Source organism: Chinchilla lanigera, unplaced genomic scaffold, assembly GCF_000276665.1.
Source record: "Chinchilla lanigera isolate Chin_1 unplaced genomic scaffold, ChiLan1.0 scaffold00071, whole genome shotgun sequence".
NCBI lineage: Eukaryota > Metazoa > Chordata > Mammalia > Rodentia > Chinchillidae > Chinchilla > Chinchilla lanigera.
This window is the reverse complement of record NW_004955472.1, coordinates 7,229,849-7,256,886: the sequence shown is the minus strand read 5'-3', so window position 1 is coordinate 7,256,886 and position 27,038 is coordinate 7,229,849. Positions and strand designations below refer to the sequence as shown.

Genomic DNA, 27,038 nt, shown 5'->3' with positions numbered 1-27,038 from the left:
CTCAGTACAGTGCAGTGAGCCATGACCGCTTGGAGTATCTGAATTCGGAGTATCTGAGCAGATTCAGCTGGCAGTGCTACTACGGCTCGGCTGTGCATGGAGAAACTGAGGCTTGGGCAGGGTGATTACCCCTCAATGCACACAGTGAACTCGTGGTGCACTTGAAATTGGGATGGGTGGATTGTCAAGTCCTCCATATTCTGAACTTATCAGAAGCCAGACACCCTCTGTGAACTGGTCTTCACCCTGTTTGGTGGTGTCTGTTGTTCTGGACGCGTGGTGCGCGTGGTGTTGAGACCGAGGCCAACGTTCCTTATCACCAAACCTTTTCCAGGTCACTCAGCTGTGCTGAAATCAGTGTGGCTTCACTTTTATCTGCTTTCTATGGAAGACGTCGGTGTGGCATTTTGATACGAAGGTTCTGCTACTAAAAAGAATTCTGAAAACCAGAGTTGTGTGAGAGCAAGAATCTATCTTATGAAATAAAACTGTTAACATATGCAAGAATGTAACTGATATGTAAAAACTGGGGAGTATTTTCCCCCTTTCTGTGCTTTAAAAGACACACAGAACATTGTGGAATGATCCTCTTTCAAGCATTGCTGCAGGGTGAGGACTGAACTGAGACTTGGCAGGCTAGGTTTTCATTTTACTTGGACCTTAACCCATTGTGTGCTATCGTTTCCCCCTCCTAGGTTCCCACATGTATGGGCTAAACCTCGTGCCTTCTATATGACAGTCAAAGAAGATCAAAGGTAAGAAGCTGGTTTGAAAAAGAGAGAACATTGCTAAAATATAATGTATTGCTTCTACTACTTTTATTTTTGAGGAAGTTGGAAAATCATTAGTAATTGATCTGAGCATCACAGTTAAGATTTCAAAGGCAAAATGTTAAAGAGTTTAGGTTACTTTAACACAGGACAGATGTAAAAGGCTTAAAACCATTTTTAGAAGCTCGTTCAGAACAATTATTTTAGAGATAATGGTTTATTAAGTGCATAATATATGCCCTTGAGTTTTAGTTATGTACAACTTTGGCTGCTGTTCATTTTAAAACTTTCTGATGAAAAATATACATCACATTGGCTCTTTTGTGGTTAGGCAACCCTCTCTTGGTAACTTTATATAACTCTGTTCTGCTGGTATCAGGTCAGACCTAAGACTTAAGTTTGAAACTTCATTTAATCCTCTTGAACAATGTGCAAGATGGGGTAAAAATAACCATGGGACAAAGAAGAAAATAGCAAGGCTTAGAAATATTAGGTATTTTTGGCTGAGGCTTTATACCTAGGCCTGTCTGCTGCTAAAATCTTTGTTCCCTTACAACACCATGGATTTTGATCAGCCAGTTATTATCTGTGTATAACTTCAGTCTTGTAGTTGTCTCCAGATTTCCTGTCTTAACATTTGCAACGCATAGTCTACTTGAATTATTTTTGTTTTATACAAGTCTAAGTAGCCCACTGGAAAAAACGTGCAGGATCATGCAGCTCCTTACTTCCTGGCCTCTCATGGGGAGACGTAAAACTGTTACAAGTATGAGATCGGTGCTCCCAGCCATCACCGCAAACACGTAGTGCTAAGTCACTTCTATACTTAAAATCCTTTAATGGTCTGCTGAGCTTCTGCAATCATGTTTTTCTCTCCGTCTCCTCTTCACCTGGTCTTTGGTGCCCAGGGTGCCTTAACTAAATGCACCATGCACTTGCCACCTCTGTACCTCCTCCTCCATGCCTGGCCACCTGGCAGGTCTCTTTGTGCATAATATCTCAAATCTACAGGTACCTCTGTTAGGCTTAGTCCCTCAGACCCGCTCTTTTTCTCTTTTTTAATTGTCAGGGAAATTATACGCTAGATTTGAAAGGATTAAATCTCTATTGCGTTGCTATTTCTGCTGTAATTACTGACTTACCTTTGTCACCCGCAATCCTGGGAGTCTATTAAGGTGCAAGGTCTGTCTTACTCATTTTTGTATCCCCGGTGCACAGTGCATGCTTAGTAAATATTTATTAAGTGAATGGATATGTTGACTCCTTGGTGACAGAGAAATATCAGCTTCTAATTTCTAAGACAGTTTACATTTAGCTGAAATTTCCTTTCCTATTGGCCCAAATTCTGGTCCCTGAGGTCATTCAGAATAATTCCCCTTCTTTTTGCATGTGGCACTTTAAATGTTTAAATTCAGTTAGTCTACTTTTCAGTAGCCTAAATGTTCCTCATTCTTCTACCTTCTTCTTATGTGTGAATTATGTATCCCCTCAACATTGGCTGGCTTCTTTTCCTTGTGTTCTAGCTGATACCTTTCTCTTCTAAAATGAGATACTCACATCAGAACTCAAAATTCCAGATATTGTTCCAGGAGGCAAAGAGCCCATGGGGATAATCCTCTCTTCTGCTTTGTAAACTAAACTTAAAAGTACATAAAGTAATAACTGACTTTGGTATGATAACATAGAATAAAATATGTTTTATATATATAATGAAAATGCTACAATCTAAAGCCATAATCAAATATATAGTAAAATAATAAAAAACTATTAGTCCTTTACAAATCTTTTATAATAATCTTGATTGGGGGATAGGTACTGTAACTCCTCTTTCCAAGTTAAAAAACTTAGAGTGGGGGCTTCTACTACTTTTCCAAAGTCATAATTTATTTTGAGTGGCAGAGACATGATGGGATCCTTGGGGGACTTTAGACCTGTTTAGAACAAGCCTCTGGTTTAAACCACCAAGCTATACACAAATACCTCCAAGGATCCCCATGAGCTTCTTAAAACTCAGTACAAGGTATTATGCAACAGTATATGTTTGGAAGGTGCAGGTATTTACATTTAATCATATTTTTAAAGGAAGTGCTCAGTGTCAGAGCCCGGGCTGAGAGCACATAGCTGACTACATCTGTCGTTTCTGTGATTTCTTTTTACTTCCGCGTGCAAGGAATCCTCGGAGATCCTCACGCACCCAATGGATACAGTGACCTTTGAAGATGTAGCTGGGAACTTCACCTCGGCAGAGTGGGCTTTGCTGACTCCATCCCAAAAGAAGCTCTACAGAGATGTGATGTGGGAAACATTGATGAATGTTACTGCTATAGGAAGAACATGGGATAAGCAGCAAATGGAAGCAGAAGGCAAAATTTACTCAAGAAATCTGAGATATGATACAGAGAATTATTTGAGATTTGAAGAGAAGCTACATAAATATAATGAACATGGAAGTAACTGCAGTGTTTTCTGGTCCATTCAAAAGCGTAAAATGAGGAAGACTGGAGAGAAACCCTATCAATGTGGGAAGTTTGAGGAGGCCAACTTAGAACTTAGTGAACAAACTCACACTGGGCTGAAAATGTTTGTTGGTAAGAAAAGTATGAAGGCCCCCACAACACCAAGGGTTCTTCAACAATGTGCATGTAAGCAATGTGGGAAGGCATTCAAACAAAATTGTGAACTTGTAGTACATGAAAGAATTCACACTGGGGCGACGCCCTATGCATGCAAGCAATGGGGGAAAGAGTTCAAACAAAATTGTGAGCTTGTAGTACATGAAAGAAGTCATGCTGGAGAGAAACCCTATGCATGTAAGCAATGTGGGAAAGTGTTCAAACAAAAGTGTGAGTGTGTAGTACATGAAGGAATTCACACTGGGGAGAAACCCTATGTATGTAAGCAATGTGGGAAAGCATTCAAGCAAAGTGGTCACCTTCTAAAACATGAAAGAACTCACACTGGGGAGAAACCCTATGTATGTAAGCAGTGTAGGAAATGTTTCAGGAAGAGTGATAGTCTTAGAGTCCATGAAAGAATTCACACCGGGGAGAAACCCTGTGTATGTAAGCAATGTGGGAAAGCATTCCGTAAAAATGGTAACCTTAGAGAACATGAAAGAATTCACACTGGGGAGAAACCCTATGTATGTAAGCAATGCGGGAAAGCATTCAAGCAAAGTGGTCACCTTCTAATACATGAAAGAACTCACACTGGGTAGAAATTCTATGTATGTAAGCATTGTAGGAAATGTGTTAGTACAAATGGCCACTTGCAAAGACATCACAGAATTCACACCTGGAAGATAGATACCCTATGCATGTAAGCAATCTGGGAAAATGTGCATATGGTGAAATTCTTAAAATCTCCAATCTACTTTTTTATACTTGATGCAACTTTACATGGTATATTTCTGTATTTTACTCTAGGGATACTGTCTGTTGTACAGCGTCTTATTGATTCTATCAGTTTCTTATTGGTACTTTCATATTTCAATATACACCTTGATGTTATTTGCAGTTGAAGACCATTTTATGTGTTGTGACTTATAACCTCCTAACTTTTTCTTTGTTTCTTGTCTGTATCCACTGACAGAATTTTAAGATTTTTGCCATCTAGGTTTTAATGTGTTAGATAACACTAATTATGCAATAATGCCTCTCATTTTTTAATAGTTTCTTCTCTATTATTATTATAATCTGCTCAAATATATAGCAATGCAATATTTTCTTTTCTGTGGGCTGATTATCATTTTATGTTGCTGTTGTTTTCTCGAATTTTCTACTGGGAACTCACCTACCATAGGCTCAGGGCTGGCTCTATTATGGCCACAGCTGGCCTTAGCCTCAGCCTTCCCAGAGAACATGGTACAGAGTGATGTGATGCACTCAGCTCGCGGCCCCCACTGATGAGCTTTCTTCTACAGAGCCCTTTCTGGTGCTTGTCCTGGCCCAGGATGTAATCCCATGGAAAAGTTCCTGGGGCTCTAGTGAGTCAATTCCCATTTACCACTTTTAGTGCAACGCACGGCAAGAATAAAGACACTAAATCTTATTTGTAGATGTGGGACACCAAGGGGTCATAAGCCCAGCCATGGTGAGGGCATCCAGAACAAAGGCCCTGACTCTGGGCCAAACATAGGTTTTGTTAATGTGTGAAGAAAGGAGTGGTTTGAGGGCGAGCGACTGAGAAAGGGAGGAAGTAGGTGTGTGCTGTGAGGTGGGCTAGGTAGGAGGCCCCACATCCCCTCTGCAATATGCAGAGAGAAGGATAGGCAGAAAAGTAATCTGCATAACACAATTGAGATAGTATCTAATGCTTTGGGGTCGGTACTTCAGCTTTGATGTGTCATCTTTCAAGCCCTGGGAGGTGATAACCTCTTATCTCCAGGCTTGATCCCAGCCCACAGCATGGAGCACTGGCTCTTTAACCTGCCTCATCATGGCTAACCGAAGGGCACTGTGAGGGGCTGGGGAAACACGGTCTGTATCTCTAAGACTGCACACCAGTACCTCAGCTGGACCAGTGTGCATTGCTTAAAGCCAATTGCAGGGGTAAGGAAAAGTCCTAGCCGGCTCTGTACATGTCAGTACATGGAAATAGGTTCAGATTCAGCCAAAATAGAACAATTGTTCCACCTTCAAGGAGAGTCACCGCGTGATTCTCTACACCCTCTGCCCTATTTTTTCTATTTTTCTGAAATTGATATCTTTTTTTTATCCAAAATGTACATTCATTTACTATAATATGTTTTGAAGCACCCTTTTTGGTTCCCTGAAATAACTAAAAATGTATTCATTATCCTATATTGAGATATGCTTAAAAATTAATTACATAGTTCATTTGAAACATGTCATTAAAAAAAAGAAATGTCATTTAATCATGTTTTTAAAGGAATTTTTGATCCCATAGAGGTTAAGAATCACTGTATTAAAAGTAGATTGGTATTGAGCTTGTAGCCAATCATACCCAGAATTCATATACACTGCTCTTAAATTTCTTCCTTCAAGTCGTGTGTAGATTTTCTGAACCTACCTTTAGCAAAGTACCCTTACCAGTTTCATCTCTTTCAAAACTGTTTCTTTTCATCATTCCTCTGTTATTTAACATACTTGTAAATAACTCTTCAAATATTTTGATCAGCATTCTCTCTGAATCTGTATCTAAAATACTGCAGCAAGGCAGGGCTCACCCAGGGGAGGGTAGTGGATCTGACAGTGGCTTCCTAGACCATCTTTTATTTTTCTCCTCAGGTTGCTCAGGATCTCTCTTGGGAGTGGCTGAGGCAGTCCTTCTGCATGAAAATAACTAGGCAGTCTGCTGTTTGCATCAGCTACGGCCTGGCTGTGACTCTGATCCTCTTTCTGGGAGTCCACACTCCGTGCTTCTTCCGTGAGATCCTGTCTTGTGGGGTGGCATTTGCCCTCACTGCTCCTCAGTTCAGTAGAGATCCACAGGTTTTCTATCAAAGGCCATAGCTATCGCTAGTTCTCTCCTTATAACTCTTTGGAAGCATGTTTTGTCTCTCCATGAGCTTCTGATGCTGTCTGAGAAACTGGGCTCCTGTCTGGTATCAAGTCACAGAAATGACACCTACGCCACCTTGTCTCTTCCTAGTCTTCAGGTCATTTCAAAGCCAAGAAACTCTGGTGTTAAGCATGAGACAGAATCAAGTCTTCCTATTTATTTTTCAAATATTTACAGTGGGCTTAGATGCACTGTACCTACACACCTTGATAATCCCTTTCATAATACACATTTCTAGTTTCTGGAATTCAAATTATCCGCAGTTTCTGATTTTTCCACAAGCTTGAGGCTGATTTCTCATGCCTTCCCTGTGATCAGCAATAATCTACACCTTTACTTGTAGTCTTTTAGGCCCTCTACCTACATTTTGTCATTTCTGATTTTCCTCTTTGGTAGCAAATGACGCCTGAGTCTATATTAATGATTTATAGCTTTTTCTCTGTTTCATTTTCTAAAATGATCATTTTTCATCCAAGGCTCCATTGACTGTCATCCCCCCATGGAATTCCACCCCTCCCTTCTCTGAGAGCATTTGGAACTATTCTTTCCAGTCTCATATGAGTCGTGTCATATTTTTCTCATTATTCAGGAAGTGTATAAGCACTGGTCCACATTTCCCTTTAACAGCACTCAGTACCAAGCCCCACTTTACAAGCGAGGAGGAAATGCTAATGGGTCTCTACAGCAACTACCCATTTGCTTATCTCTTCCTAAATAGGATGACACTTGGCACCTTGGCCTTGCTGGAGAATTATAAGGAAGATGTTTTGAATGTTATTGTTTTTAAATCTGTTTTTCTTTTTTTTTTTCGTTTTTCTCTGGTACCGGGAACCGAACTCACAACCTTTCGCTTGCCAGGCAGGCGCTTTTGCCGCTGAGCTAAATCCCCAGCCCCTTCTAAATCTGTTTTTCGAAAGTGTTCATTTTATAGCAGAAAAAAGAATGAGGCTTGGATCTTAGTCTCAGTTGGATCATTTAACTAGTTTGGCTACTGTGGGCACTCAGTTTTTTTCTGCAGTCCTTGGCAACCCTTCTTTACACAGGGGTGGTGACATCAACACTGATCAGAATGATGGCGATGAGCTGTGTGAAACACATAAATCACACAGCACTCCATAACACGGCAAGGGACTGTGTCCTTCACCCAAAGCGATAACCTGGTCACTCTAATCATTCTTAACGTTTCTTGTAATGCCTGTAAGCAAAGGCTTGTGAAGGCTTTGTAAGACTCAGGGCCATAGCCTACATCCTTTTCTTAGTTTCATATCCTGAGTATTCGGGAGCCAATCCTTTCCATTTAGCACTTCGCCGGTAGTGCCCAGTTAGTGATCTAGCTCTGCCTGCCCCCTGCTGGTCAGCAAACCCCTGGGTGTGGTAAATAGTGTGACCCAGGCTTGATCCTTTGTTTCACTTTGTAACAGTTCTTCACCAGACTCTATGTTTAGCCATGTGACTTGCTTTGAGCCACAACATATTAATGGATGGGTTAGAAACAGCCTTGAAAACTGTACGTGTAACTGAGCTTATGCTTTCATTCTCATCCCCTTGTTAATGCCAGGTGAGCATGCCCAGGCTAGGCGCTGTGCCAGGTGGAGGTAGAGGGACACACATACCAGAAAAGAGTGTTCCTGTCACCCCGGTTAAGGCCAACCTAGAGCAGTCAGCAACTAGATGATCTCAGATGTGTAAACAGCCCTGTGAAGATCAGCAGAACCAGTTAACTGACGCTCAGCTGGCCCCCAGCTAGTGACCATGCACCTTTGTTGAATGGCTCTGAAATTTTAGGGCTGTTTATTACACACTTAAATTATAACAGTAGAAAGCACATGTACTACTTTACATGGCTATCTGAGTAGTTTCATGATTAACAGGAGAGGAAAGTAGCGACTAATACACTATTAAATAAATTTTAAAAGGCATATTCTTCAGCATGAAAATCTCCTAGCGGGTGAACTATCTTTGGATTCAGGTCTCGGGGTTAAGGAGAAAGGAGGTGGCACTGTGGCTCACTGGGGTGGGTCTTCCTACGAGTGTTATGCTGTTCAGAAGCATTGCTTTTCGAGTTTTTACTGAGCTTCTTTGTCTAACAGTGGATGTCTTTTAAATTTCCATTTTCCTCCCTTTGATTTTCAGCAGTACTGGCAAAAGGTTTGTGTGACTGCCAGCCTCTCCACAGATGACCACAGCCCTTAGGAGAGGACCTTTTCCCAGACCTGTTCTGTCACCTACGGACTGATAAGTTAGACATATTTTTCTCTGCCCAGCCTCTGTGGACCCACTCACGGGGTCTACAGTGGAGAGAACAACCTGTGGCTGGTAGTGCAAGAGGACATGTGAAATAAAACAAGTGACTTTATATATTTATTTATTTATTTCTTGGTACTGGGAATTGAACTCAGGCCCTCACACTTGCCAGGCAGGTGCTGTGCCCCTGAGCTATACCCCTGGCAAACAAGTGACTTTAACAGCATCTTTTGGCCCCTTTTTATATTGTATCAAGGCTCCCAGGATTAGACAGTGCTAAACCAGTCAGTGGACTGATGTAGTAATCACACACCCTCGATTCCTGCATCATACACTCCAGATCCAGCCACCTCTCAAAAGCCCCACCTATGATGGCAGGAGGCTTTGCGGGGGAACATGTAGACCCAAACCATAGGAAGGAAGACTAATGATTTTATACAGAAACACAGCTATGCTCTTTCAGAACCTGATCTGATAGTTGTTGGTGAAGAATTATTGCATTACTTCATCCAGAAGAACTCTTGCTGGGCATCTTGAGAATTTAGACTGACCATTACCCTTGGACACTGGGCTTTAACTATTCAGCCTCCTGTATAAACTAAACATCTGCGCTTCAGATACTGTCTTGGTTACTTTTCTCTTGTTGCTGAGACAAAATACCTGACACCCAAAATTAAGGAAGGAAAGGTTTATTTAGCTCACAGTTTGTGGAGGTTTCAGTCCATACTTGGCTGGCTCTGAGGCAGAGTGGCACGTGGCACAGGGCTACCTTTCATGGCAGCGGAAGACAGCAAAAGCAGCCAGAGGAAAAGGGAGGAGTGGTGGCAAGCAGCCTCTTTCTCTTTGTTATATTGTATGCAAACTATCCGCCCCAGGGCGAGTGTAGCACTCACACCCCAAATCCCAGCATTGGCTCATGTATCAATCATAAACACTAAAAGCCTGCCCCGTGGCTGCATGAGGCTTTGGGGGGACATCCAGACACAAACCATAACAGATACACAGACTCTGGTTTTCTCTGTTGGGGGTCTCTGGCTAGATGCTGGCTGCTTCAGAGATAAAACTGTGAGATCAGGTCACTTTTGTGAATAATCAACATGCCCAAGGAATGCAGTGTTCAGTGTCCCATAACTCTGGACACTAATCATGTGTGTCAGAGTCTTTTGTTGGTAATACTTCCTTGTTGACTTTGAAAAAAAAGTATTTAAAATGTACACATGAGATTAAGATACTTACTAAGTACAGAACAATGTAGTCATTCATATTATGTTACACATTTATTTGATAAGTAACCATCAACAAAATAAAATTATGTTGCAAATTGTCAGATTAGCGGGGTTAAAATAATCCTTAAAATGCTGAGAATGTAAATAGACTTATGTAAAAATGTAGCAAAGGAGTTGAAATGTGAGCAGTTTCCTACACACACAGATGCAGAACCTTCCTTAAATTCATTTAAGAATTGCATGGAGAGGGCCAGGGATATAGCTCAGTGGCATAAGCACCTGCCTGGCAAGTGCAAGGTCCTGAGTTCGATTCCTGGTACAAAAAAAAAAAAAAAGAATTGCATGGATAATGCTTATGCATGCTTGCCGGATGAGGAAATGGTGGTATGAATAACTTCTTTATCCATATGCTAACCCAGCCTGACAAACTTAGAAATCAGACAGCACATGATACTATTATGTAATTGGTAAAATAATAAATTGTTTTTGTAACCATCAAATCTAGGTTCTTTCTACATTAATTCTATTCATACAGACTTTATAACACCATATTCAGTGGTTTGGGCTCTTGCTTCATTTTTGTTGATGTGCTTGAAAGGTAAGATTTCTTTAGCTGAACTTAAATCATCATAAGGATGCTGGTGTCAGGAAAATAAACGCCTTCAGGTTTGTTCCAGTCAGTGGTTCTCAGCACTGACTCTAGTACAATCAGCTGGGGAGCGTATAAACCATGCTGATACTTGGTACCCATTTTGGTCCAGTTAAATTAGAATCTCTGGGGGTGAAGCCCTGTCAGTATTTTTTTTAAAGAATCCTAAGTAACTCTACTGTGTATACAGGACTGAGAACCACTGGGAAGCTAACATTTCACTGTACTGAAAAGCAGATTCTAACGGGATAAAGCAGTGTTATGTCCACACACTAAGCACCTTCTCAGAACGGGTAGTCCTCAGTAGGAGGGAAAGGAAAGACGTCTACTTAGTCATTAGCAAGGACCGCTGGGATTGGAAACTCAGATTATTATTCTGCAGGTTGAGAAATGAATGAGTTCTCAGTTGTAATACTGGCATTGCAATCTCATAAGGAAAAATGGAAACAAAGCTTTTGTAAATAAGGAGGGGAAAGGGGGCTGAAGGGAGGGTAGGTGAATGGGGAAGAAAGAACTGAGATAAGTCATGTACAGGTACAAAGTACCTATGAGAACGTTATAAGGAATGCTTAAAATGAACTGATAAACAATTAATTAAAAGAACAGGAGAGGGAAGATGAATGATGAGACCGTTGGTAATGATGCTTTGAAAGTTTCCCCCATGCTTTCTTATTTGGAAAGCAGGGTTTGATCAGGACTAGTGTTTGCATATTAACAGAGCTGCAGTCAGAGGAGAAAGGCCATCACCAGGGGCAGGCTTAGTGCTAGGGGACAAAAAAGAAGCCACTTCCTGCCGAAGAGGAATTTGCACTCTCATCTTGAAAGACAGTGGTACATACATCAGGAGTGACCTTCAAATAATGTGGCTGAATCCGTAATACATTTAAGTATATTTCAAACTCAACTCATTATTTCAAAAGGCACAATTTGTTAAAAAGATGTCAAAATCTATTAGAGTAGGACATCCTACATAAAACTCTCAAATCATATAATTGTGAGAAAAATAGCTTAGCTGCTTAGTAGATCTGCCATTTTTCTCTTTTCTGGGTCTGCATTGAATACCAAATCACTTTTTTTCAATATTGCTAAATTTATCCTCTTTTCTTTTGTTTTCCTTTAAGTACTTGCCATTTCTCGCCTGGGCCGTAGAAAAACTCTTGTGCCTGCTTCTAGCTTTTTTGAATTCTAGTCACACTTTGGCTAGAAAAGCCACAAGATGGCTCCCTTTCACCTGCAGGGAAAGGTTTAAGATCCAAAGCATGGCACGCAGGCTTCTGACTCCAAGATGATTCTCACACCAGCAGTATTTGTGTCACCCTACAACTTGCTGGAAGTGAGAAATTCCAGAGGCTCCGCCTCAAACCTATGGAATTAGAACGTGCCTTTACCGAGAGCCACGTGACCTGTGTGTACACGAAGGTTTGAGAAGTCCTTGTATGTGCTAGGACTCATAGTCTGGCTTCTGCCTATTTCTTTTGCTCTTCTTCTGGGTATTGTGTGTTCCAGAAATATCAGACTCACCTCAGAGGGACCATAGTGCTCAACACTCTTGTTGGCAAATGCCGGCTTGTTTCTTTAAAGACCTCTCTGGAGCAATTCATTATATGAAGTTTCCTTGTCACTTCCTAGATAGTTAATCCTGCCCTACTCTGAAGACTTTCACTGGATATGGAAACGTCAGTGTTGAAATTGCTTGTTTACTTCTTGCTAAAATTCTCCCACCAGATTTTAATTGCCCTAAATCAGGGGTATGTTTCTTATTTCAATACCTCTGGTTTGTTAAATAGAGCCTGGCACCTGACACTCAACTAGTACTCCAAATATATATTGTTCAGAACAGTGGGAAGGCTGAAGCAGGAGGATTGCTGTGAGTTCCAGGCCAGCCTAGCCTGCACTACTAGTGAGACTCCTGTCTCAAAAAGCGAAAAAAAAAAACAAAAAAACTTGGTCTCAGAATCCTTTCCATCTCAGGGTCCTATAATTCTGCTTCACCTGCGGGATCTCATGTCTGAAGAAGACTCTTCAAAATTTCATCTTTCTTAAGTTGAAGTTTATTAATTATCTTCATTAAAAACTATGGGGGTATTTATATTTTTCCTATATAACAGCTTTCCTCTTTGTCCACAGTATTTTGTGACAGTCTTCTCACTGGCTTCGTGGCTTTATCCTAACCTTATGAGAACTTTAATTGCTGCACGGTGGTGCTAGCAGCAGGATGGTGAGCGTGACTGGCCCAGGAGCCTCTCCTCACAGTTGTCCTCGCTGTCCCTTCACTGGAAGCGGTCTCTGGCTGCTCCGGGGCTCATCTGCCTCCGTACGGCTCCTCCTGGATTTGCTAAATGACTCTGCACGTCATGCTCCTCTCTTTGTTTTCTTTTACTTCCTCTGTAAACTAAGTTTTCCCAAGGACGAGTTTTCCCAAGGACGAGTTTTACCACACTTAGCAAATAAAAAATAGAAGACGTTCAGTTAAATTTGAATTTCAGACAAATCATAAATCATTTTAAAGAGAAATATGTTCCAAAGATTGCATGGGACATACTTACACTAAAGTATGATTTGTTATTTACATGAAATTCAAGGGGACTGGGGATTTAGCTCAGCGGCACAGTGCCTGCCTGGCAAGTATAAGGTCATGAGTTTGATTCCCGGTACCGGAAGAAAAACCAAAAACCAAATGAAATTCATATTTCACTGAGATTCTGGTATTCTATCTGATAAGTCTCACAGGTCTCTGCCTTTGAAAATCCACACATTTTATCACTTCCTAAGCAAGAGAGGTGACAAACTACCAGTGTGAAAGCAAAAGGAAAATATAATCCAGAGAGAAACATTGACACATCAAGACTTCATGGTAGTGTCCAGCCGAAATGACTTTGTTGAGTGTACATGAAGCAATCATTTCCAAGCAAAGGAAAAATCTTCAGTGCTGTATGTAAGTTTGGTAATCTTCCATGAGTAGCTTGTATTTTCAGTGACATTGGAGCAGCAGATAGCAGTACAAGTTACAGATTCAACCCTTCATGTTCTAATTCTAACTCAACCACTATCTCATTATGTAATATGGGGCACATCACTTCTTCTGAGCCTCAGTTTTCCTCATCTGTTAATTGGAATAATAACTGTAATGACCAACTATGGATTTAAAAAAGTGAATGTTAAATGATCTAATACATATTGCCGGCAGACATTAAGCAGTCAATAAAATGTTACATAAAATAATATCCTACTGCTCCTACATGGTTATCTGCAGATAATGTGCTGAGCACTTCTCCAGGAAGCCTTGCCATCATTTTCATACGAGACTATCAGAGCATGAGAGGAAGGACGTGGTTGAGGCGGACTCTACACATGGGTCGTGTGAAGGTTACTTCCGTTAATTTGGGTAAAAATGCACGGGCCTTCTCACAGTAGGCAATTGTCCCTGACTGAGGCATTATGTAACTGATGAGGTGGTATGTAAAACCAAGTCACACAGAATAAGTCCTACATCCCTGAGATCTAAGTGAGTGACAGTTCTTTTTTGAATAAGGCCTTCAAAAAATGTACACAGAATCTTTATCAAAATGAAGTGTTGCCTTTAAGTGGAAATCTTCTAGTTTAAACAAACCTATGAGGACAGGGTGAGAGAAATAAAGTCTAAGAACCCATAGACCTTGGGTGTGTTAATCTTATTTTCTAAATAAATGAAAATAAAGGCATGTAATCTGACAAATATTTTGTGAATTTTAAATGCATGATAAATCATCCATTTGATTCATTTGAGCACTATAAAAATTAACAATTTTGCCAGCTATTTCAGAGGGGACTAATACTTATAATATATAAAGAACTCAAATAAATTAGATCCCCTAAATTAAAAGACCCAATCCTAAAATGGGTATCTGAAATGAATAGACACTTCTCAGATGAAGTACAAACACCCAATAAATACTGGAAAAAATATTCAGACAAGATTGGGCACATTCAGGATGGTATAGCCATAGATAAGAAAAAATGGTCAATATTGCTCACTATACAAGAAATGTAAAATAACCATTTAACAGTTTACCCCGAGCATCACTTGGGCAATGTGTTTGTTCACATATGGACTACCCCAAGCTTTGCTTGGACAGGTGTCATTTAAACCAGTTGATTTCTGTTTGCACAAGATACACTTGTGCATCTGTTTGTTTGATAGCAACTATTTTTTGCATACTTTTTATTTAGAATGCTGTATTCACCTTTGATGTTTGTTTCTAGTAAAATCTAATAATAAGTTCTGATTGTTTTTACTAACTTGTGTTTATTTGTGAAAAATAATCTACAAATTTGTTCTACAATCTATAAAAACTCTTAACGTAAGTACATTAGATGTAATTTTCGTATTTCTGCAGAACTCAGTGATACTCTTTTAAAATACCACATGGACACATTTGGGACACTGAGACAGAGTAGGAAGGAAGTGCCAAAAGAGCTGCAAAAGAAAAAATTGAGAAAAGGAGAAATGTCAGCACAGCAGAGAGCAAAAGTCTGCGTTATGAAATGGAAAGGCAAGAAAGACGTCTCCTTATTGCCAACTACTCATAATACAGAAATGATAAACTAAAAAATTCCAATAGTGGTCAATGATTATAACGATTCTATGGGTGGTGTTGACAGAGCTGACCAACATCTAACAAGCTATGATATTTATGCACCTTCTGGACCAAACAATATGGAACTTGTTTGTTATTTACTCAAAATAAGAGGGTTCAAAAAGTCATTTGCAATCTGGAATGGGTCTAATAGACCAAATAACTGAAAAGTATGGGATAGGGACACACCGATCAGGACATCCATCCTTGATGTCTTCACCATTACCTTTGGCAGGTAGACATTTTATTGAAATTGTGCTACCTACAGGAGAAAAGGAAAGGCCAACATGACAGTGCAAAGTGTGTTACTGTAAGAAAGATGATAATGCAAAAAGAATTTGGAAAGAGACCAGATATGGCTGTCCAGACTGTATGTTGTGCACTGACTGTTTTGTTGTGTTGTGTGTTGAATATTTTAAAATATACCACACACAGAACAATTACTGAATAAATCTGATAAAATCGTCATTTTTATATTTTCTGTTATAAAATAAATGAAAAATATGCAACATTCAGTCACCCTGTATTTAAATAATTGGACTAGTAAATGGTTAGAACAACACTAAAATTCCATCTCACTCCAGAAGGAATGACTATCATTGACAAATCAACCATTAACAAATGTTGGCAAGGCTACGGAGTGGGGGAAGGGGAGGAATTCTTCCTCATTATTGGTAGGTGTGTAAACTAGTATAATCTCTATGGAAATCAGTATAGAAATTGCTCAGACAACTAGAAATAGAAATTTGATTTGACCTAGTTGTTCCCCTTCTAGATATCTTCTCCAAAGGGTTCAAGACATTATGCTATAGTGACACATGCATACCATATTCATAGCAGCACAACTCATAACAACTAAATCTTGGAAATGGCCTATATTCTCATCAATAGATGAATGGATAAAGGAAATGTGGTATTTATATATAACAGAGTACTACTGTGCCACGAAGAAGGATAAACTTCAGGCATATTTAGGTAGATGGATGCAACTTGAGAACATAATCTTAAGTGAAACAAATCAGACACAGTTTAAATATTGCATTGTTTCTCTTATACAAGAAACCTAAAGTTTAAATAAGGAGCAAAATAAAAGGTAAATATGAGGTAGAGAGGTATTTTTTCAAATGGGAAGGGGACCAAGAGATGGAGGGAGGGCAGAGGAAAGGAAGAGAAAAGGGATTTGTATAAAAAGAGTTAAAGAAAATCATGGAAATAGAACCTTTGCAAAAGAAGAGGAGAAGAAGAGTTAGCAGTTGTGGGGAAGGAGTGAAGGCAAAGGGGACTGAGAAAAGAATTAAGAGGTGTTATGATACTATTCATCATAGTTTCAACAATAATAAAATACCTGGGAATTAACCTAACCAAAGAAGTCAAGGGCCTCTACAAAAATACTGCAGTACCCTGAAAAATAAGATTGAAGAGGTCGTCAGAAAATGGAAAGATGTCCCCTGCCCCTGGCCAGGCAGAACCAATACTGGCAAGATAGCGATTCTCCCAAAACTTTTACATGGATTCAATGCAGTCCCAATCAAAACTACTTTATAGAAGTAGAGACAAGAACCCTAAAATATGTATGGAGCCAGAAGGGACCTAGAATGGCTGGAGCAATTTGGGGCAACAAGAGTAAAGAAGGGGGGATTGTAATACTTGACTTCAGGCTATACTACAAAGCAATAGTGATAAAAACTGCATGTACTGGAACAAAAAAAATACATGGATCAATGGAACAGAATAGAGGATACAGAAACATCCCCAGACACATTCGACTATTTGATTTTTGACAGAAGGGCCAGAAGTATACGCTGGAGAAAAGAGCCTATCCAACAGGTGGTGCTGGGAAAACTGGTTATCTGTTTGCAGAAGATTAAAACTGGACCCATATCTCTCACTGTGTACTACATCAAAATCAAAATATATCAAAGATTTAAATGTTAAAACAGAAACATTAAACTTACTGGAAGGCAAAATAGGTAAAACACTTGAACACATAAGTGAGGGAAGGATTTTCTGAACCGAACCTTAATTACAGAAGAAATAACAGCAAGAGTCAGCAAGTGGGATTATATCACACTGAGAAGCTTTGGTGCAGCAAAATAACCAGTGAGTAGAGTGAGGATACAACCTAGAGAATGGGAAAAATTTCTTGCCAGCTGCTCCTCAGATAGGGGACTAGTATCTCAAATACATAAAGAACCTCCCCAAAATTGACCACCTTAAACTGAAGACCTAGTTAAGAAATGGACAAGCGAAAGAGCAGACACTTCACAGAAGAAGAGCTACAAACAGCCAGCAAATACATGAGAAAATTTTCAATATCTCTGGCCAGTAGAGAGAAGAAAGTCAAAATAATGCTAAGATTCCATCCTACTCCAGAAAGGATGGCCATCATTCAGAAATCAAAAAAATAACAAATGCTGAAGGGGCTGTGGTGAAAAAGGAACTCCCCCATATTGTTGATAGGAATGTTAACTAATATAACCATTATAGAAATCAGTATGGAGATTTTTCAACTAAAGCTTGAAATTCCATGTGATTCAGCTATCTCCCATCTAGGTATCTTTCCCAGAGAGATGAAGACACCATACTACAGCAATGCGTGCATATCAGTATTTATAGCAGCAAAATTCATAGCCAAATCCTGGAAACAGCCTGCATATCCATCAACAGATGATTGGATAAAAAAAATTGTGACATTTAAGCCAGGTGTGGTAGTGCACACCTGTAATCCTAGCACTTAGGAGGCTGAGGCAGGAGGATCATCGTGAGTTTGAGACCAGCCTGGGCTACAAAGTGAGTCCAAGGCCAGCCTAAATTGCATAGAGAGACCCTGTCTCAAAAAGACAAACAAACAAAAAAAAGAAATTATGGTATCTATATAAAATGGGATACTACTTGGCTATAAAGAAGGACAAATTTGAGACATTTGTAGGAAAATGGATGTAACTAGAAAATATAATGTTGAGTCAAATAAGTCAGACACATATATTTAAATACTGTATGGTATCTCTCATCTGAGTAGGGCAAAGTACAATCTAAGAGAAAAATTAAAGAAGGATAGATTGAGACAAGGGGATGGATCTCTTGTAGATGGGAAGTGGTCTGGTGGACCATGACCAAAGGGTGAGGTTAGAGGGGATGGGGAAGTAGGTACAGTGAGGCTATCCCAGGTACAAGGTCCCAATAACCTCAATGACTGTGGACATCATGTGCCACAAACATGAACTGAGGTTAATAACATCAACAAGAATGTAAAGTGGGAGGAGAACTAGAGGAGGAGGAGACAGGGGAGGGAAGGGTATTAAAAAAGAAGCAAGCTGTGTCATGAACATTTATCAACTCCCCAAGATGGCTGTAAAATGCATGCACTACAAACTTATACCAGAGAAATGAAATTTTAAAAAAGAAGTGTTATGTACATGTGCAAACTCACTATGACAAATACAATCTTATGTCCTGAAAACATATACTAATGAAAATTAAATTAATAAATACCTTTTATTTGGAATTTAAAAATTTAAATATCTAAGTAATTCTTGATTGTTATAGAAAGAGAAGCATTAATGATAAACACAATAGGGAAAAATCTAAAGATTATTATAAACCCTACATATGGTTATACAACCATGAATATTTTGTTGTAGACATGTGATACTTTGAATAACTAGCATCTATATCTATATTTATTAAAGCAATGAGCTATCAGATAAAATTTTAAACCTAATTTTATAACTTACACACACTATATATACATCATACATATTATATATGCTATATATAACATATATTTATATTACATCTATAGCCTTAAATGGTATTAATAAAAATGAGATGATATCAAGACAACCTGAAAAACTGTGAGATAGATCTCTCTTATACAGGTGAATTTGATCAGCATGTTTCAAAAAATATGCTTAATATTTAACAAGTAGCCAAACCAATGAAATTTTCAAAATGCCAAATGGCCTGAATTTTATTATACTTTATAATAATTATCTAATAGTAAATAGACAAGTTACCATTACTTAACATTTTGGCTAAATGTTAGAGCTCTAAATCTTTGGATACTTTTTATTTACTTGTTTGATCAGACATTTCAATATTATTGAGGGCATTGTAGCCAACAGGTCTATAGTTTTAACCAAACAAGCATGCTACTTGCCCATACAAACCCTTAAAAACTAATAGGCTTTGTAGATTTAAATGTATATCTAAATTAATATCTCATTAAAAATTGTGATTAGAAATAGTACGCTTTGATTAGGAATAATAATATAGATTTAGTGGTCAGTGTAGGGTTACACACAACAGAGATAAGTGTTATTTTGTTGCTCAATATTTTAGTTCTCATCTGAAACCATTGAGGAAGGTTTTATTATCTCCAACTTTCAGATGCCAAGTGTGAGACTCAGAAAAGTTAGACAAACATACTTTCTCATGCTACCATACAAAATTTTTATGTGACCGTAAAATCCAGTGGTGTGGGAGAGCATTTAAAAGTTTACGCTTTTGTTATTACTGCCTGCACATCTAGGGCAACTCGTATCAACTGAGGCTTGTGAAATTCTGTAGTAGCCCGGAATGATCCCTGGAGATGAAAATCATCAGATGCCTGTAATTAGCAGCAAGAAGTTCCATTCAGTTTTCTTTTCCTAAGTTTTATTTATTTGTTTTTGACACCACTCAAATTTACATTTTAACAAGATATAGATCTGCTGACTTTTAGACGAATTTTAGATTACTTGGAGCAATGGATACATGAATGCTTTAGGACCTCTGGCAAACATGATGTGCGGCACAGAGGTCTGGGGACAGACTGAAGAGCTAAGAGTCCAAGGTCATCAGTGGTGTCAGATACCTGCACAGGGTAATTGCTGTGTGAAGTAGCCATGTGCTTTGACAATCAAGACAATGGAAGTCCTGCGGCATGGGGCCAAAACAAAACAAAAAAAACAAATTGAGACTTGTACCTGATTAGCTGCTAATGTCCTTCAGGCTTAGGTTTGAGCCTCATAGTACCCACGGTCAGGACTAAAATCTTCCTCAGCAAATTGTCCTATGTCTGCTTTAGAAGAGACCGTTGACTGGGTGACCAAGTCCTGATGGTAAGTTTTATATTAACAGGAGGATCATGGTGTATTTATCTTTTCTTATTTTATAGAAAAAAGCAAAACAAAATTTCATAACAAAATAATAGGAGAATAATAATAGTTAATACACAAAATATTGTTATCTTTAAAGTAATTAATCAGAGTGCAAGATACCGGCATAAAAATTCTCCAAACAATATTAGCACAAAACTTTTTTTTCAATGAGCTAAGTGAAACTGGTAATATAACTATGTTGTATTTTACTTTTTACTTTTCCCTTCCTTCCTTTTCCATTTCCCCCATCCTAGTTCCTTTTTCCTTTTGAACAATTTCTTCCCTCTTCACAATATCTATTGTGCATTTTGGACCTTATTTACTCTTTCAGTTCCTCATGCCAGGGAGACAATACTATGCTTTCACATGTGAGTCTGCTTTATTTCACGTGTGAGTATGGTCTTTAGTTGAATCTACTTAGCTATAAAAGTTTCAAGTTTATCCTTCTTTATGTCTGAGTAGTATTTCACAGTATAAAACTACCATATCTCTTTTATCCATTCGTTGGTTGATGGGCTTTTGGGTTGTTTCCAAGATTTAGCTATTCCAAATTGTGCTGCTATAAGCATGGGTGCACATATATCGCTGAGGTACAGTATTTAATTCTTCCAGAAAGATACCCAGAAGGGGAATAGCTGGATCAAATGAGACCTCTAATCCTCATTTTTTGAGAAATGTCCATAGTGATTTCCACAGTTGTCACACCAGTTTATTCCCATCAACAGTGGAGAAGGGGCTCAGCGGCACAGCGCTTTCCTGGCAAGTGCAAGGTTGTGAGTTCGGTTCCCAGTACTGGAAAAAAAAAACAAAAAACGACAACAACAACAACAACAACAAAAAACAGTGGAGAGGGGTTCCTTTTCCCCACATCCCCTCTAGCATTTGTTATTGGTTGATTTCCTGATGATAGCCATTCTTTCTGGGGATGGGTGGAATCTCAGTGTTGTTTTAATCTGCATCTCTCAAATGATCATTTGCTGAACAGTTTTTCATATATTTATTTTCCATTTGTATGTCTTTATCTGAGAAGTGTGTATTCATCTCAGATGCTCGTTTTTGGATTGAGTCTTTGAATTTGTGGGATGTGATTTTTTTCAGTTCCTTATGTGTTCTAGATATAAGTCCCTTGTCTGAGGGACAATTGGTTAAAATTTTTTCCCACTCTGTGAATTGTCTTTTCACTCTGTTGGTGATTTCTTTTGCTGTGCAAATGCATTTTAATAAGATGGGGTCCCAGTTGTTTATTTATTTTTTGTTATTATTTTCTTTTTTTTGTGGTTTTTTTTTTTTTTTGGTACAGGGACTCAAACTCAGGAACTTGTGCTTGCCAGGAAAGCATTTATACCGCTGAGCTATATCCCCAGTTGTTCTTTGAAGTATTTCCCATGCAGTTTGGTTTTTGTTGAACTCTGTGCCTACACCTACATCTTCAAGATTTCTATCTACTTTCTCTTCTAGTAGATTTAGTGTTTCTTTTTAAATATTTAGATCTTTGATCCATTTTGACTTTAGTGTGGTGCATGGTGATAGACATGGGTCTAACTTTAGTCTTCAGCATGTGGAAAGCCAGTTTTTCCAGCACCATTTATTAAAGAGGCTATCATTTTTCCAGTGAATATGTTTGACCCTTTTGTTGAAGATAAGTTGACTGACTGTGTTTGTAGTTGTGTCTGCATCTTCTAATCTGTTCCACTGATATTCTGGCCTGTTTTTTTGCCAGTACTATGCCGATTTTATCATAGTAACTTTGTAGTGTAATTTCAAGTCAGGGATTGTGGTGCTCTGTGCCTTTCATTTGCTGCCCAGAATTGCTTTTGCTATTCTAGGTCTCTTGTGTTTACAAATCAATTTTAAGAATGTTTTCTCTAGTACAGTGAGGTGATACATTTATCTTAGATAAAGTTCAAAATGGATATTTTAAATTTCTACCACTTATAAACAAAACATAAACTTGATCAACAACCTGTTCAATTGAATAGTATATCTTATTGAATCTTGAGGAAACAGAATGATGAGATATACAGGTCTAGTGATGGTAAACCATCTTCAGTTGGAAGAGATTTTTTCACCCAGGTAAGTCTTGAAAATGGTAGCTGTAGATGACACCAGAGGACTTTGTCTTCATCCCTTCCCGGAATTAGGCAGATTGAGAAGGTTCCATGGACACTGACTTTGGCCAGAACTCCCCAACTACAAAAAGTCTTTACACAGTAGAACTGTGGCAAGTCCTGCTGCCTTGTTAAGGATCACCATGGTTAATTATTGAACACCAGCCTCACTGCATTGGCTTATATGCAATGAAGGTAACTTCGTCTGACTAACTCTATCATTAAAGCCTGGGACTATGTCTTAGACACCCTTTAATCTTTCTTATTAGTCAAAAGCAGAGGGCAAAGTAATTTTGACTAGAACAGACCTTGAGAACTGATAGACTATTTACTTGATGTAGCACTCAAAGCAATTTAAGATAAGCTGGCAGAATTTACCGTGTCACAGTGATTATAGGTCTGGACAATCTGTTCAAAGTAACAAATTTCATCCCAGGCCATCTTTAAGTAAACATTAGAAACCTTTAAATACAAGTTACTTTTCTTCTCGGTGGGAGGTTGGCAACTATTGCTAAGGTGACTCCCATTTATAAGGACCTGCTGTAAAAGATCCTGGCAGGTATTGTTCTTGGTAATCAGGGCTTTCTCTACTATCCTAAAATTACTTTCAAGGTAGTACATACACAGGTTTACAGCTATTTTATGGCTTGTGTTTAATAGTGCCTCCTCAGTCTGAATCTTGCTCCATATATTTCACCTTACCAATGGTGCCTAATTTATTGGTTCTATTAGACATGGATACAAAGTTAGAGGATGGATTGAAGTAGGTGTTTTCTTGCTACCCAAAGTCACGTCAGACTAAATCTGCTAGAATTTAAAGCTCAAGTCTGTTACTTTGCATTCGGCAGAAGCCCACTCTGCATATTTCTGAGAAAAAATAAAATGTGACTTAGTTCTCATACCTAACCCATTGCCTAGTATGCAGCAAACACCCAGCGAACATTTGCTTATTGGAAGTTGCCCCGAAGTTCATCGGCTGCCTGCTGCCTGCTAGTTCTGCACACAGTCAGACCTTCACACTGCCATGGATGAATGGAAGAGTGACTCCACACAGTGTCATTTCTGTCTATGGAAAGTACAAATATAAACAAACCAAAGTTTAGTGAAAACTCAGAAGGAGAAGGCTGATTCTCTCAAAGTCATAATGATAAGTGCCACAGAGATTGCGGTGGTACATTGGCTCATGCATACTTTTGTTTACGAACAGTTTTGCTTGCAAACAGAAGCACTGGGTACAGTTTTGATTTTGGTTTTGAATTCTGCATCGGGTGACAAACACGACTGTGGCCATCTCTCCTCCGTGAACATGAACATAGCCATCCTTTCCAGAACTGTGGAATGAATTAAATTCACGAAGCAAGGAACCTCTGCTGTATTTTTGTATCACCACAAAGATGTCACCAACTATAGAGCACTGACCTGGAGTGCAAATGCCAACTGTTACTTCCGTGTGACGCTGGGCATGAAGGAAATGTTTAACATCACGGGTCATCTTAATTTCCCTGAGCATCATAAGAAGTTGAAAATATTTTGGGTTTTCAATCACAAAGCTCTGTAGTTTCAAGTCTGAGCTTTAGCAAAGCCTTCCCGCTGCTCACAACAGTGGTCATCTTCTCCATAGGATAATGCAATGCAAACTGGTAAAAGAGAAAGAGAGGGCCAGAGGGAGAAGTAGCAGGGAGACAAGAAGGACAGAGGGAACAAGGCCGGGGGAAAGAAAGTTGATAGCGCCAAAGAACAGTATGATAACACTTAAGCTTATGGGGGCTGGGGATTTAGCTCAGCGGCAAAGCGCCTGCCTGGCAAGCGCAAGGTCGTGAGTTCGGTTCCTGGTACCGGAGAAAAACAAAAACAAAACAAAAAAAAATTGCTGAGCTGCGCAGACAGGGCAAAAACTTGCAGGCTCCCTGACTCAGGCTCTTAGAGTGCTGGGATTACGGGCATGCGCCTCCACACCCAGGAAGACACTGACCTTTTAAAAGCTATTCTCAGCAATGATCACATTTTAACTATGAAAACATAAGCTGCATAATTTTAAAATCTGCAGTTGATATTTAGCAGAGAAACCTCTCGGGAACACAATCCCTTCATAATGGCAGTAAGAAGCCAGAAGAAGATTTATTTACTCAGCAGTGTATATTTTGTTATTGACATGGAGAAATGCCTTAGCACCCTGATGCAGCGCACTTCTCTGTTTTGTACCTGATCTGTACATGTAATACCGAGATGTTTCCCAGGAGTATTCTGAAGTAGTTGTAGTCCTGCCCCCAGGTTCACTCAGCTCGTCCCTGGGGCTATGTCTCAGTGGAGAAAAGCTAAGGGGAGGCAGAGAGCTGACTGCTCAGGGAAGCCCCGTGTTGTTGAGGTGCAGAGGGAGCTCACGCAGTACCAGGAACTGGCTGGTGTGCACTGCAGACGAGGCATTTGGGATCAAACTCTTCCAGCCAGAGCATCAGTCAGCTCTAGAGATGCTGATTTGGGGTTACAGGTCTACCTAAGCTCCTCAACCCTGCAGGGGACTAAGTTCTTGTGATACAAGTGAGATACTGATGAAACTCACCCTTTGTGCTTTCCCGTGTAAATTAGCCCTAGAGTCTTAACTTCTTTCTAGCAGATCAGATTCCAAGTTCCTTCCTTCAGCAAAATCCCTCTGAGACACATTTCTGCATGGGAGTCTTAATCATGTTGTTCAACAAGGCTGACTGTGGAGGCCTGCACATAGTAGGACCCTGGTACGTGTCTGTTCAATGCATGAATGAACCCTTCATGGCTTCCTTCCTGTCTCCCTGGCAGCAGCATCTTGGGTTCCTTCCTCCACAGGTGTCTGAAGCATCTTGGCGGCTTTAACACAGGTGGGGAGACAGCCGTGCTCTACAAAGGCCGCTTTTCAGGAAGGGCAAACTTCACTCATCGGTTTCTGGCTTCACTCCACGTTCTGGACCTTTCTCTTCACGTAGATTTCTGTTTACGGCGTGGCCTGTGGATGTGATGCTATGGAGGATTTCTGTGGTTCAGGTACCTTCCCTCCTTTTTCCCTGGAGGAGACATTGGTACAATTTCATTTCTGAAGCAGCTGACATCTGAAATTCTGCCTTAAGTCAGCTGAACCCAATTTAGAGCTTTCCTGTCCCCGTAGCTTTTACAGATCAGCAGCATATGTCTTGCCTAGCCATCAAATCTAATAAGAGCAGACAGACTTGTCTCTCTGACTATTCCTGTGTAATCATCCCACATCTGTGTGTCATCCAACACAGACCCTTTGTCAGGTTAGGAAAGTGAAATTCATGAGCTTAAAAATAGAGGACATCCTCAGGAGAATTGCAGCCATGCCAGAGTCATTCCTTCTAAAAAGACACCGCAGGGGCTGGGGATTTAGCTCAGCGGCAAAAGCGCCTGCCTGGCAAGCGCAAGGTCGTGAGTTCGGTTCCCGGTACCAGAGAAAAACCAAAAAAAAAAAAAAAAGACACCGCAGAAAAGCTGCCTTTTTGGTTGGAGTACCGCAGGACGTGTTGTTGACTCCCTTGGAGGTGATGTCTGCACCGCTAGTCCACCTGGGGCTCATACTGAAGTCCTGACCACATATGAGCATGTTTCCTGAGCCGAACATTGCCCTTTGGCTGAACTCTCCAAGCACCTTGCTTTCTGCGTGCCTTCAGACTGTAGACTGTCACATCAGCATTTTCTGCTGCTATTGCAGTGGTCGCCTTTGTTTCAGATGACACAGTGCAGTCCTGAGACGTGGAAAATTTAGGAAGAACAAGCACAAAGGTAAAAAACATGCTGGAGGTCACCGTTAGGATATAACCCTCCAGTAGGAGGACTTTTGAAGTTTGCAAGAAGACACTATGAAGGGATATTGCATCACCTCTTGCCAGAATACAGCTGACTCTAAATTAGGCCAAAACCAAAACAAGACTGCCTGAATTCTATTAGGTGTCTTCCAAAAGAACATACAGCAGTTCAACAGTCTCACTAATAAGCTGAACTTGTAACATAGAGTAGACTCATAGGATCATTTGAATAATAAGGGTGATAAGATGATAAAGGTACTGACAATGTTTTTAGCTAAATATTGTCCCTATATGTCCTCCTTTAATGTGTCCTTCAATAAATCTCTGCTTCAGAGAGGCCTATAAGGTGAGAATTGCTATCCTTATTTTTACAGATCATACAACTGAAGCATTGAGAAGTGACTTCCCTAGATTCACACAGCTAATAAGCGCAGGGAAGCACATGCTGTAACTGCAGGTCTTATATGCGCCGGTTGTTTGCTCAGGGGAGCGGAGTAACTACAAGTGATATGAAATACACAGATGATCACAGGATTTCTGAACTGTAGGAGGTGGCGATGTTCAAGAAAGGCTACTGCATCTGTATCTCTAGTGGTGGGCTGGAAGTGGCTGCTGGCTAGCAATGGGAATGTATCACAAGAGCACAGAGGTATCTTGTACATTTTGGGCCTCAACAGTTGCCTGGAATCAGCAACTGGCAAGTGGTCAGAACGTAGGTGTAGGGTCTTTCTTGCTCTCTCTTTTTTTGTCTTTCCGAGACAGGGTCTCGCTATGCAGCTCAGGCTGGCCTGGAGCTCACTTTGTAGCCCAGGCTGGCCTCGAACTCACAGCGATCCTCCTGCCTCAGCCTCCTGAGTGCTGGGATTACAGCTGTGCGCCACTACTCTCAGCTACGTTCGTTCTTGCTCTCACTGCATCTGTTGCATCTTCACTTTGCAGACAGTGACTAGTTTGTGTTTCTTTGTGCCTA

At 39.9% G+C, this 27,038-nt stretch overlaps 1 protein-coding gene across 22 annotated transcripts in view; it reads left to right on the top strand.

The window, feature by feature from the left end:
- Positions 1–27,038, top strand: part of LOC102019690 (zinc finger protein 239-like) — a 212,224-nt gene that overhangs the window by 54,865 nt on the left and 130,321 nt on the right. For 14 of the 22 annotated variants that reach the window (XM_013523000.1, XM_013522999.1, XM_013523007.1 and 11 more), the window contains 2 exons: positions 696–755; positions 2,941–4,489. The exons of 4 other annotated variants lie outside the window; for them this stretch is intronic. In XM_013523000.1, the coding sequence (XP_013378454.1) occupies positions 2,968–3,987 (1,020 nt within the window). In that variant the 5' untranslated portion in view covers positions 696–755; positions 2,941–2,967 and the 3' untranslated portion in view covers positions 3,988–4,489. Of the gene's footprint in view, positions 1–425; positions 457–595; positions 610–695; positions 756–2,940; positions 4,490–14,788; positions 14,812–27,038 lie in introns of those variants that run through there. 4 more of the 22 variants (XM_005401143.2, XM_005401142.2, XR_001237089.1 and 1 more) reach the window with 4 other exon arrangements.